At 35.7% G+C, this 12,004-nt stretch overlaps 1 protein-coding gene across 14 annotated transcripts in view; it reads left to right on the top strand.

Moving 5' to 3' along the window:
* Positions 1 to 5,841: 5,841 nt before the first annotated feature.
* The window catches only part of LOC121735616 (zinc finger protein OZF-like), a 28,483-nt gene continuing 22,320 nt past the window's right edge, over positions 5,842 to 12,004 (top strand). For 13 of the 14 annotated variants that reach the window (XM_042126498.1, XM_042126495.1, XM_042126492.1 and 10 more), the window contains exons 1-4: positions 5,842 to 5,908; positions 6,301 to 6,898; positions 9,825 to 9,993; positions 11,313 to 11,496. In XM_042126498.1, coding sequence (XP_041982432.1) covers positions 9,959 to 9,993; positions 11,313 to 11,496 — 219 coding nt within the window. In that variant the 5' untranslated portion in view covers positions 5,842 to 5,908; positions 6,301 to 6,898; positions 9,825 to 9,958. The remainder of the gene's footprint in view (positions 5,909 to 6,300; positions 6,899 to 9,824; positions 9,994 to 11,312; positions 11,497 to 12,004) is intronic. The other variant, XM_042126485.1, reaches the window with a different exon arrangement.

The following is a 12,004-nucleotide window of genomic DNA, read 5'->3' as shown; positions in this document are numbered from 1 at the left end:
CAATTGATTGAGTATGTGATTTCTGAAATTAAGAAATTCCAATAATTATTTGTTTTCCTTGTGTCCTTTAAATTATTTGTACTCATTACTCATTTGGTAAAGTTCAACGTGAAAGCGGTATTGACATAAGATAAACGCAGTATAATTGTAATATTACTGTGCAGTAAATAGTATTGAAGAGTTATTTCAGTTCATGTTCCTCCTCATAAATGCAGTAACCTGTTAAAATAGGGCGTATATATTATGGTGTAGGATTTTTCATTACATTGAATCATCTCATATAATATGCCGTAAGTTTTTTTTTTTAATGAAAGAAGGGGGCAAACGAGCAAACGGGTCACCTGATGGAAAGCAACTTCCGTCGCCCATGGACACTCGCAGCATCAGAAGAGCTGCAGGTGCGATGCCGGCATTTTAAGACGGAATAGGGTAATAGGGGAGGGTAGGGATGGGAAGGGAAGGGAATAGAGGAGGATAGGGAAGGGAATTGGGCCTCCGGTAAAATCACTCACTCGGCGAAACACAGCGCAAGCGCTGTTTCACGCCGGTTTTCTGTGAGAACGTGGTATTTCTCCGGTCGAGCCGGCCCATTCGTGCCGAAGCATGGCTCTCCCACGTATAAACAGTACAGAAAACTAGACATAAATTCAGTAAGAAACACTTTTACTGCATTTATGAGTAGTTGAGTACCGATTGAAAACTAAGCGAAGCCATAACTGAAACGGTTTTTTTTATATTTTACACACAAACATTAAACAAAAAGCAGAAAACTAATATCCACTTCATCTTCTAAATTCGCTCTTTGAACCCATATATATATTTTTACTAATGGTTGAGTAACAAAGTGCAGGCAACGAAAAATAAAATTTCAACTTTGACCGCGTTTTTCTCGAAACCTGTTCCTTATTGCGTTTACAAATTGCGCGGCAGCATAGTAGCATATTATGCTTTCCGTTCTTAAGGCAATGCAAAAGAGTTCTCTCAGCACCTTCCCAATCTAATCATGGTATACCTTGGTGCAAAATCTTACTTGTTGATTGCATATTATGCTTAGACTACTTCCCACGAAACCGAAGTCACCACATGTTTCCATATAAATTTTAAGGAGTTCCCTCGATTAGTCATGGCTCCCAAGTCCCAGCATCAGATCACCATTTTTGTAAGTATAGTACCAAATTGGGATGATACTCTGTACGCCAAAAGAAAAATTTTGAAAATCGGTTCACAAACGGCGAAGTAATCGTTGAATATAAAAAAACGAACATAACACCTCCCCCATTTTGAAAGTCAGTTAAAATTGTAGCCTATGTGTTATTCTGATGTATAAGCTTTATTATTGTAAAGTTTCATTACGGTACATTTAGTAGTTTTTGCGTGAAAGAGTAACAAACATCCATACATCCATACATCTAAACAAACTTTCGCCTTTATAATATTAATATATATTATATAAAGTAAATAAAGTAATAAAGTATATAAAGTATAAAGTAATAAAGAATAATAATAAAAGAAAGTATTACGAAGACCATACAACTGTACATTTCACTCTGGCAAATAAATGATATTATTATTATTATTTAAGTAGGATTAATTATATTCTGTTCACTAAACAATGCTGGCATGTCTTTTATGGCAAAAGCCCTTATTAAAATAAAGATTTAAAAAAAATCTCTTTGTCGCTGGACAGAAAACCGACAACAATTGGGGAACGGGCCGCGAAGTGCGAAACATATTATGCGCATAGACATAATATATACTGTCGTATGCGAATCGGATCTCTCACTCATTCTTCGCAGGAATTTCGCGGCGCCGCGCCGCACCGCGGCGTCGCGCACGGTTCGCGCGCGAGTGTGGATGCGGTCGGGGAACCAGCCGCGAAGTGCGAAAAATATGCGAATCGGATCCACACTCACGTTTCGCGGAAATTCCGCGGCGCGGTTGTTAAAAGTCGCAGTGTGTAAGGGGCCTAAGTTAACCAACCACTTGAAATGACTTGAATTTACATTTTATTTTATTTTTAGTATTTGTTATTATAGCGGCAACGGAATACGGATATACACAATCTGTGAAAATTTAAAAAGTAGCGGTTCTTGAGATATAAATTATAATAGCCTGGAGACAGACCGACAGATGGACAGACAACGAAGTCTCAGTAGTCAGTAATATAATATAATTTTTACCCTTTGGGTACAGAACATTAAATAAAATCAGCCAAGTACGAGTCGGACTCGCGCACGAAGGGTTCCGTACCGTTATGGACGAAAAATAGGTCAAAAATTGTGTTTTTGTATGGGAATTTTTGTTTTATTTAAATATTATAATTAATTATTAAAGTAGACATATAACTAATAGTATTGGATCCGGCCGTAAAATCCTGCAGGAATCGTTTTTTTCGATCAAATTTATTTTAAAATAATCTTTAAAACGTATAGAATGGAGTAATGTTGGGTTGCCTTGTCAAAAGTAGCCGCAAGTACCTCTAATTAAGTTGAATGTTCATGAGATAAATGCATAATTTGTTTGAATATTTTTTTCAGTAAATTTTACATCATTTGAAAGAAAATGACGAGACAAAATAAGGTATAAATGGTTGCCAGCTCTAAGTCGGCCGCAACCTAGGGTTGCCAGCCCGTAAACAGACATAGTACATCATCAAAATTGAAGCATCGATTTTTTTAATAATTTTGATTCAAAATTAAAGTTTTATTCATTTTGTGCATGAATATCCATGGTTGCCAGTTGCACGATAGCCGCAAACTGGGGTTGCCATCACTTTTGTTTAAGAAAAATGTTCAGGCCTACAATTATTATGCCTGGGAGAATTTGAGGACGTCGAGAACCCGCAAGATTGCAATTTTTATTTAACAGGCGTTTTTATTTTTATGCGTAGTGTCCTGTCATTCCTCAATGTCATTCCTTCTTAGTAGAGTGCGTTTCATCGAATAGTTCCTTTGCCGTCATGTTGACATGCGTCATGCGAACGAAGTCGCGGGTAAAATATAGTACTTATATTATTATTATCAGGGCGAGCGAAACGAGCCGTAGTATATCCCACAACCTGTACATTTTGTGGTACACTTTACGGAAAATCTATCACGCCTATTGATTTGTGCTTTAACATAGTAATTTTAGTTACATGTAAATGTGTTATCATCAGTCAGTCAAGGTGTAACGATGCGAGCCCTCATAAAGCTCGGCTCTTAGCTAATAAATGCGAAAGTGACTTTGTTTGTTTCTTACGACTTTACGCATAAAGTACTAAGCGGATCATCAAGAAACTTTCATACGTACACGTTGTCTGGGGTATGGAGAAGGACATAGGGTACCTTTCATCCCGGGAAAAAGAACGGTCCCCGGGGGATAGACGTTAACGCAGGATAAGCCGCGGGCGAAAGTTAGAATTATATAAAATTAGGGAATTATTAAAAGTATTTTGTGATAACATATTATTATCTCCCCTAATTTAAGGTAGCACAGTAAAGATATTGAGGCAACACTAATTTGCATTGGTGCCAACATGACGGCAAAAGAACTATTTGATGAAACGCACTATAGGTACTTATTTTTCCATTGAATACACGCAAGTGTGTATTACGGGCTTTTATTTTACTCAATTAGAGGTACTTGCGGCTACTTTTAACAAGGCAACCCAACATTAATCCATTCTATACGTTCTAAAGATTATTTTAAAATATATTTGATCGAAAAAAACGATTCATGCAGGATTTACGGTCGGATCTTAGGATATTATAAGGCCTTTATGAAAATTTCAAGTGCCTAGCTGTAGCCATTATTGATTACGAGCAAAAAAGACCAAAAAAATACATTTGTTGAATGGGAGGAGCCCACCTTAAACATAAATTTTATTTTGTTTTTAGTATTTGTTGTTATAGCGGCAACAGAAATACACAATCTGTGAAAATTTCAAAAGTCTTGCTATAGCGGTTATTGAGTTACAGCCAGACAGACAGACGGACAGACATCGAAGTCTCAGTAATAGGCTACTTGACCTTTTTTTTCTTCATGCTAATCGCTTCTTAATCATTCATTTTCACAAAAAAACTAATATTTTAATATTTTACACAGTAGAAAGTAGAAACCCATAAAAATGTTGATTGATAAATATGCCTTATAAATGGCGCCGAAAACACTGTCCGCCATAGTGTGACGTCATACGTTTTGTATTTTAAACTCTTTTTATTGAACATTTTTTTATGTGCTAAATGTACGAGTCTAAAAGTGCCCAAAAATTATAAAAGAATGTTGAAATATTTTGGCGAAAAGTTTTGGCCATTTTATTTCCCGTCTAAAATAAATAAAGAAACTGATGTTTTTTTTTAATTATTCAAGAAAATATATTTTACAAATCTTTCTAGGCGTATTCTTATTATTTATGTACAAATAAACTTACATATAACGAGCGCGATAAATAAAAGATATTAAATTACTAGTGTGATGACGACACATCCAAATCGGAAGTACCGCAAAGCGTTTTCGTCAGTATAAATCATATTTTCATAAAATCATATTTTCAAATCGAATTTATTTATCAACCATAAGCTTTTATTTGACGATAAGGGTGAAATACGGTGTCCTAGGCCAAGTTCTACTAGAAATATGTATTTGTTCAATGAAATTGAATATAGGTCAAGTAGCCTATAGGTTCCCGTTTTTACCCTTTGGGTACGGAACCCTAAAAATAATACATTTTAATGTTTCCACCACAAACAATATTGGTCCATGCATTGCTCATAATAAGCATGCTCAAAAATCGACAGGCGAGCGATTTTCGAGCATGTTACGCTACCTGCAGTCTGGAGGTAGCGCGGGTGGCGGGGGGCGTGGTTTAGGTACGTGTTGACCGGTTTGTGGTAGCATCGATCAGTTTTTGACCGACTTCCAAAAAGGAGGAGGTAATACGTTCGGCTGTAAGTTTTTTTTGTATGTTTAACGATTACTTAGTCGTTTGTGGTCCGACTTTCAAAATTCTTTTTGTGTTGTATAGGGTTTAACTAGAATTTGGTACCATGTTCACAAAAGTGGTGACCTGATGATGGGATCCTTGAGGAATCGAGGGGACTCCTTGAAAGTATGGAAACATAATATTATAGTGATTTCAATTTTTTCTGAAGTATTCGAGGCACATGCTACCAAAAAGTAAGACTTCACACCAGATTATACCCTGGATCCGAAGGTACCCAACAGAACTTTTGAATCCTTACCTACAGGGCTTTTGTAAGGGCTATTGGCGCCTGTGTGCAAAAAAAAAAAGATTTTGGCAAATTTTTTGGGTCTTTGTTTTTGGCGCCCCTAAAGATGGCGATTTGGCGCCCCTAGATGATGGCGCCCGTGTGCATTACACACATTGCACATTCATCATTCCGTACCACAAAAGCGCAAAAATATGCTGAAAATTGTGTTTTTTGTATGTCTTGATTATTTCATTTACTTATTTAAATATTATTAGAAATTATTAAAGTACAAATAAAATTAATATCGTGCAAAAAAATCACATTTGTTGTATGGGAGCCCACCTTAAATATTTAATTTATTTTGTTTTTAGTATTTGTTGTTATAGCGGCAACAGATATACTTACACAATCCGTGAAAATTTCAAAAATCTAGCTATATCGGTTCTTGGTCTTGAGTTATAGCCTAGAGACACACAGACAGACAGACGGACAGACGGACAGACATCGAAGTCTTAGTAATAGGGTCCCGTTTTTACCCTTTGGGTACGGAACCCTAAAAAACAAAATACCTAGTCAGACCCTAGAAGAGGGTAGTCAAAAACTTACTAGTATATTGGCTGATGACAAGTTCTTTGCTCACACAGGAATCCGTAGGTAGTTTTTCCTAAAGTTACTTATCTGTAAAAGTTAGTTGAATCGATACCTTAGGACTTTGGGTAGGTATTGATATATCTCTAGTAAACTCTAGTTTATACAATATTTTATTGTATTTAAAACCATTTCATGGCTCAGAATCTTCCAGAGGTTCGTCTCAAATTATTTATGTGAAAAGTCAAAAGAGTCAAGAGTCTGACTGTAGATTGGACTGTAGACTCAAGTCGAAAATCTAGTGACGAATGATGATAAATCAATTTGTGTTTAAAAATCAGGAATTAATTTTCTCTCTCATTTGTTTGACTGTTTGGGCTCCTTTTAGTTGTGTGAGTGTTATGTATCATGTTTTTAGTGTGTGTATGATAGAGCCATTAGAGCTATCAAAATGTAGAATGTAGACTGTAGTAAAATAAAGAAGTTTTGATACTTTAAATAATTTTTTTTTATTTTTCAGATTTTTCCGTACTTATAATATAATTATTCTGATTTAATATGGAAGAAAAGCAAAGCAGTACTTCGAAAAATGTAATTAAATGTAGGCGATTTTATTGTTCTATATGTGAAATTTTTACGAACTCCAGTCAACAGTTCGATCAACATTTGAAAGGAATTGGTCATCAGCATAAAAAATATATTGTTCGCAACAGTAAGCAAGTCGAGCCCTATATAGACAGTGGCGACATTGATGCTGCATTCTACATACCTGTTTTTATGTTAATACTTTTAACGGCATTCATTTTTTTCTATCTGATAAGTAAATATATGCCTGTATTAAACCATTAATTATTAATTAGATGGATTAATTATGTCATGGTCATTAAAATTGCCTTAAATTTCGCGCCACAATTTTAATTGGCGGAGAAGTCGTCCCCAAGCGTTCACGGCTTCTATGCGCACGAACGAACGCGCAGAACAATGAGGTAGCAGCCATTTTATGTCGGTGGCTAAGAAAAACATAATTCGAATGGCTAAGCTTAATGAAATTGTGTAATTAGTGTTCTAATTTATGTGTTTCTGCACACGTTACTCTTTTTAGGTGTTTTTTTACTAATGTGAGTAGAATCATAGTTTTTTCTATAAGTTTATAGCCGCTTCCAATAAGATTTACAAATATATAATTTTGCATGAAATTTTTGATTATTTTCCAATTTCACTATTTGGTTTCTGCCGACGAAAATAAAATGAACAAAATAAAGGCTTTTAATACTTTTAGTTAAAGCAAGCATTACTTTTGTTTACCCGTAGTAATTTAGTACATAATCAAAAATTTTGCAAAAAAAAACTGCATAAGTATAATTTTTGTTTTTGCGATATGACATAATCCTTGCCGATATTATTAAAGAGCTTGTTAGTTTAGTTCTGTTTACGTTACATAAAACATAATGATAATTAATTATTATTTTATCTTTTAACAACCGGCGTCGCGCAACTCGGCCGTAAAGCAAGAGGGACAAAATTCAATAACGAATTGGCCATTTTATTGATGGCAGGGGGGGAAGCCGCTGGGTGGAGACATTACGAATTTCAACTATTCAAGTTTATTGTATGTTTTTGTTGTTTGTTTACATGCTGACGGCCGTTTCTTGTTATGGAAAGCAATATGAGCAAAATGTCACTGGAATATCAATGAGCATACCTAATACTAATAATATATGCATAAATAGACCGCACAAATGTGCGTACACAATATTTAAAGGATTTATGAAATCAAAAATTAGAAAGTAAGAAATTAGAAATAATTTTTATCGAAAAATAATTCCATGATCAAAGATTACAAGTCACACTATAATAAGTAAGTAATTATTATTATTTTGGAAAAACTCGGGTCATTGTATGTCAATGTCAATGACTACTTTTTTCACAAAGATAGAAAACTGAAAAATTGTATGTACTGTACTACCTAATTTCAATTAAATTTTCTATTGTTTCTTATTATAAAATAAAGCAGAGTATAAATTTTTTTTAATAAGTGCGTTAAAATTACATAAATTATGATTACTCATAAACAGGTGCATAAAAGTTAGGAAAACCAAATTAGTTTTTGGGTATGTTTTATTATTATTATTAATTTAAATTATTATTTAATATTATGTTTTTACTTATAAATAAAATACATATGAATGTAAAAACTAATATTTGAATTACAACAACAAATTGACATTGTTTTGTTTTTCTTATTAGTCCCGAGTGCTATGAGACTCTTTCTGATAAAAGCCATATAAACACTATCACAATATTCTAATACCCGTGTCTATTTTCTTAGTTTTTTAATTCACATACTGAGTTATTGTTTCAAAGAATTAATAATAGCTTTGTCATAATATTGTTATTATATTATTTTTAAACAGAGAAATTTTCCATTTTTTTGGTGAAAGATGGCCCCATGCATGTTTCTTACGCCGTACCAGTACCAGTGGTAGGCAGTAGGCACCATAGTTTCGACATTCAGAATTTTATAAAAATAAACTGAATAAAAATGATTTGATTTGAAATAATAAAAGATATAAATGTTGCTCTTGTCATTTTACCTTTGGTACAATTTTAAAGTCTTGACTTCACTCATATTCATATTATAATCGTTTTTATAGACCATAGTAAATTAAGTGTTTCTATCATTTGAGTATCATATACAGCAGGGTTCCCAAACTGTGCGCCGCGGCGGAGCCCTGGTGCGCCGTGGAAAGGCAAGAGGGGCTCCGTGAGTCCTGAGTGAGATCCTCCATCATTTTCCATAACCACAAATATAATTAAAATAAAATAATAATATGAATTTTACCGAGCAGGCAGATGATTTTAAATATTCGTTTATTATATTATTTACTTGCTATCTTCTTACTACCTTCCTATCATTAAGGCGTGTTTAATTTTGTATGTTTTTGGTAAAGTAGGGCGCCGTGACAAAACATTGAGACTTGTAAGTGCGCCGCAGGCTGAAAAAGATTGGGAATCCCTGATATACAGTAAAACAAGTACAACAAAAAATTTGGCAGAAATAGACATTTTACTTGAAAAAAGACATCTGGTGTATGAGATAGCTCTTTAGCTTTTATATGTGAACTTACTCATATTAAATAATTATTCTTTTCAAGTTTGATAATTGATTTTCAGTCTTATCACCATGACAAGCAGATCATATGCCCAGGAGATAATTTTATTTTATCAATTAATAAAAATAAGCATGACCCAATTTAAAAGTACATGAACGCAAATAGGGTTGCCAGGTCACTAAACCAAAAAACCGGACAAAGCAGCCGGCTTGGCCGGACATTTGTACAAGAAAGTCCTGTTCGAATACTCTTAGTGTAGGAATAGTATGTTAAATTGTTTTAATAAAAAATGTTTTATTGAAACAATTTAACATACTATTTTACATTTTATTAGGTGTAAAACCTTCTAAAATTAGTAGATTTTCATATAAAATTATTGATTCAAAGCTCTACAGACTCCTCTTAATTTTAGCCGGACTTATCCGGACGCCTGGCAACCCTAAATGCAAAACCAGAAACATATTTTTTTAAAAACAATCAGGTCATGTGGTGGAGGTAAAAATATTATTATAAAATAAAATATTCTAAGCTATTCCATAGCTTTAGACCGAATCAAGAAATTTCATTACAAAGTTCTGTGTTAGACAAGGATAAATTATTATTATTGTTAAATATAGGTATTTCACTTGAGATTGGGAGAGGGCTGAGGGTTCTACACTTTAAATATTATCATTTATCACGCTGACACCTTTTATATGTGGTTTAGTAAGGTTCCTATCCTTTTTTGTGATAAAAAAAATATGTTCGGCGTCTACTCTTTTTTGAGCTGCTGTGTGCGTATGCAGGGCCGGTTTTAGCACTACCAGCGCCCTGGGCGAGATTTCGGCGCCCAGGGTGCTAGTGCTAAAAATTGGTGCACCACCTTTCGTACCCCGCTACTGCACGTAAGTGTAGTGTTGGCTGTGTTCTATATATATTTTACTTTATCCAGGTGGTGGTTAAAAATGTGTTCGGCGAGTGGGCGCCATTAGTTTCCCGGCACACTGGAGCGTGGGCGTCGGGGGCGTGGCGCGGGGCGTGGGCGTCCCCGTGCCGCCCCCCGGCGACCTACTCGCCACCATCAGCATGTTCGAGCAGCAGATCAAGGCCGAGCCCATGAGGTGAGTTGGGACCTTGAGATGTATCATAAACGAAATTGATTCCTAGGCAGTTGCTGTCAATGTTAATTTAATTTAATGTGAATTGATCTGTCGGCAGGGTTTGCCGTAACGCGACCGAATTAGGGGTGGGGGATCTACCTAGGAATCTGCCTAGGAATCAACTTCTCTGATAGTACATGGTGTAAGAAAACTAAGTGATGATACTTTACGGTGTGTTTGTGTTGTTCAATGGACAATATAATTATGTACCTACCGATTTTCATCGGCGAGGTACCTGTATTTTTTTTTTCTATTTACAATATAATAATAAGTACCTGGATGACCGAGCTTTGCTTGGTATAGCAAACACTCGTTGACATAATGTTACTTAACAACGCCATCTGCTGGAATAGCTTTAGCTACAAAATAGTATTATTATTCGCCAATAGATGTCAGGAAGGGTCATATTTTTCAGTTTATCAATTATTATCGATAAAACACGAATAAAAAGACATTTTCTAAAAATGATTCCTAGCTAGATCGATTTATCGCCCCCGAAATACTAAATGTCATGAAAATCGTTGGAGCCGATTCCGAGATTCCAATTATATATATACAAGAATTGCTCGTTTAAAGATATAAGATGTACTGTGGAGCGTGTCAGTAGGTACCCCCCCCTCTTATCAAAGCTATATATACGCCCGTGGCTGGAAGACCAAAGATTTCAGATTTGTTTAGGCAAGCACCCCAGCGCGGCGTCACGAGTTTCCCCATACAAAAGAAAAAAAAATTTGCTCTTTCAGCACTGCTACTGTTAACAGTCAACTCTATACGAGGGAATCAAACTCGTACACATCCTAAAGTTTTATCACTTTGTTTTGTTACAACCTGTATAAGGGCGCGTTCAGACGTGCTCGTTTTCTGCGCGCGGTTTCTGCTCGCGTTTTCTCCCAAACGCGACAGCAGAAAACGCGCTCGTCCGAACACACTGTAAAGGTAACTGAGAGCAATGGCACAAGTGCACCAATATCTAGCAGTAATTTGTTACTTGTCTGGTAACTGGTTACTTATTTTCCAGTTCTATCTTTCATAACTTTAGAAGTTGCCTCTGGGAGATATTATACCCCATAGGTGTTAAGTATTTAACATCTCTTTAGTAGTCAAAGCAACTAGTGAAAAATTCTATATCACAAAATAGAAAGAGTAATAAGTAGTTGGTCCACAAAGAACCAAGTAATTGTTGAACACATGTAAAAGTTATCTGGAATTAAGTTGTAACTTATAATTTTAATTGGAAACATAAACTGATTTCTGGAAGTTAGACAAATATTCTCTTGCAGCTTCTACACACACCAACATGTGAACAGCGGGCCGCCCACCATAATCCGTTCGGAGTCAAACCATCCCATCATCAACATGAACCAGCACCAGCACGAGGACTCCAAGGACAGCCTGATGCAGCAGCAGCACCAGGAGCTCATGGAGCACCAGGACATGCAGCAAGATGATGATGATGTCGACAATGTAAGTCAAAGGAGTACGAACCTTTGTGGCATAGGCCATCTTAATTTTTTTCAAAATTTCCGAGCACGATAAAAGTGGTATATTTGGATCCTAACGTGGTATCCTAAAGTGTCGGAAATTAAAAAATCAAAATGGCCGGCGGCTTGATATGCCAGGCTCGATACAAAAATGTTTGAACCCCCAACGAAATTAAAATATTAGACTACGGTTACATGGCAGAGTAGGCAGAACTAAGGAGTAACTCGACTTCAAACAAACGGGCGAATATACGCGAGATGGGGTGCTAGGGCGCGCGCCGGCCGATATGACATACTTCGTCAAACTTATTCTGAGTTGGCCTACTCGTTAGTTCTGTTTACCAGCGTTTACTCTGTACACGGTCAGTCTGCCATCAGTTCAGTCCATAATTTTGGTCAAAAATGACGGAAGAGTAGTCGTCTTGATTAACCCGTTTGATTGATGGACTGATATTTTTTTTTTTATTATTTTTTCAGCCATCTGTCTTGTG

Source organism: Aricia agestis, chromosome 17 (genome assembly GCF_905147365.1).
Source record: "Aricia agestis chromosome 17, ilAriAges1.1, whole genome shotgun sequence".
Lineage (NCBI taxonomy): Eukaryota > Metazoa > Arthropoda > Insecta > Lepidoptera > Lycaenidae > Aricia > Aricia agestis.
Note: the sequence above shows the minus strand (reverse complement) of the source record. Positions and strands in the feature narration are given on the sequence as shown.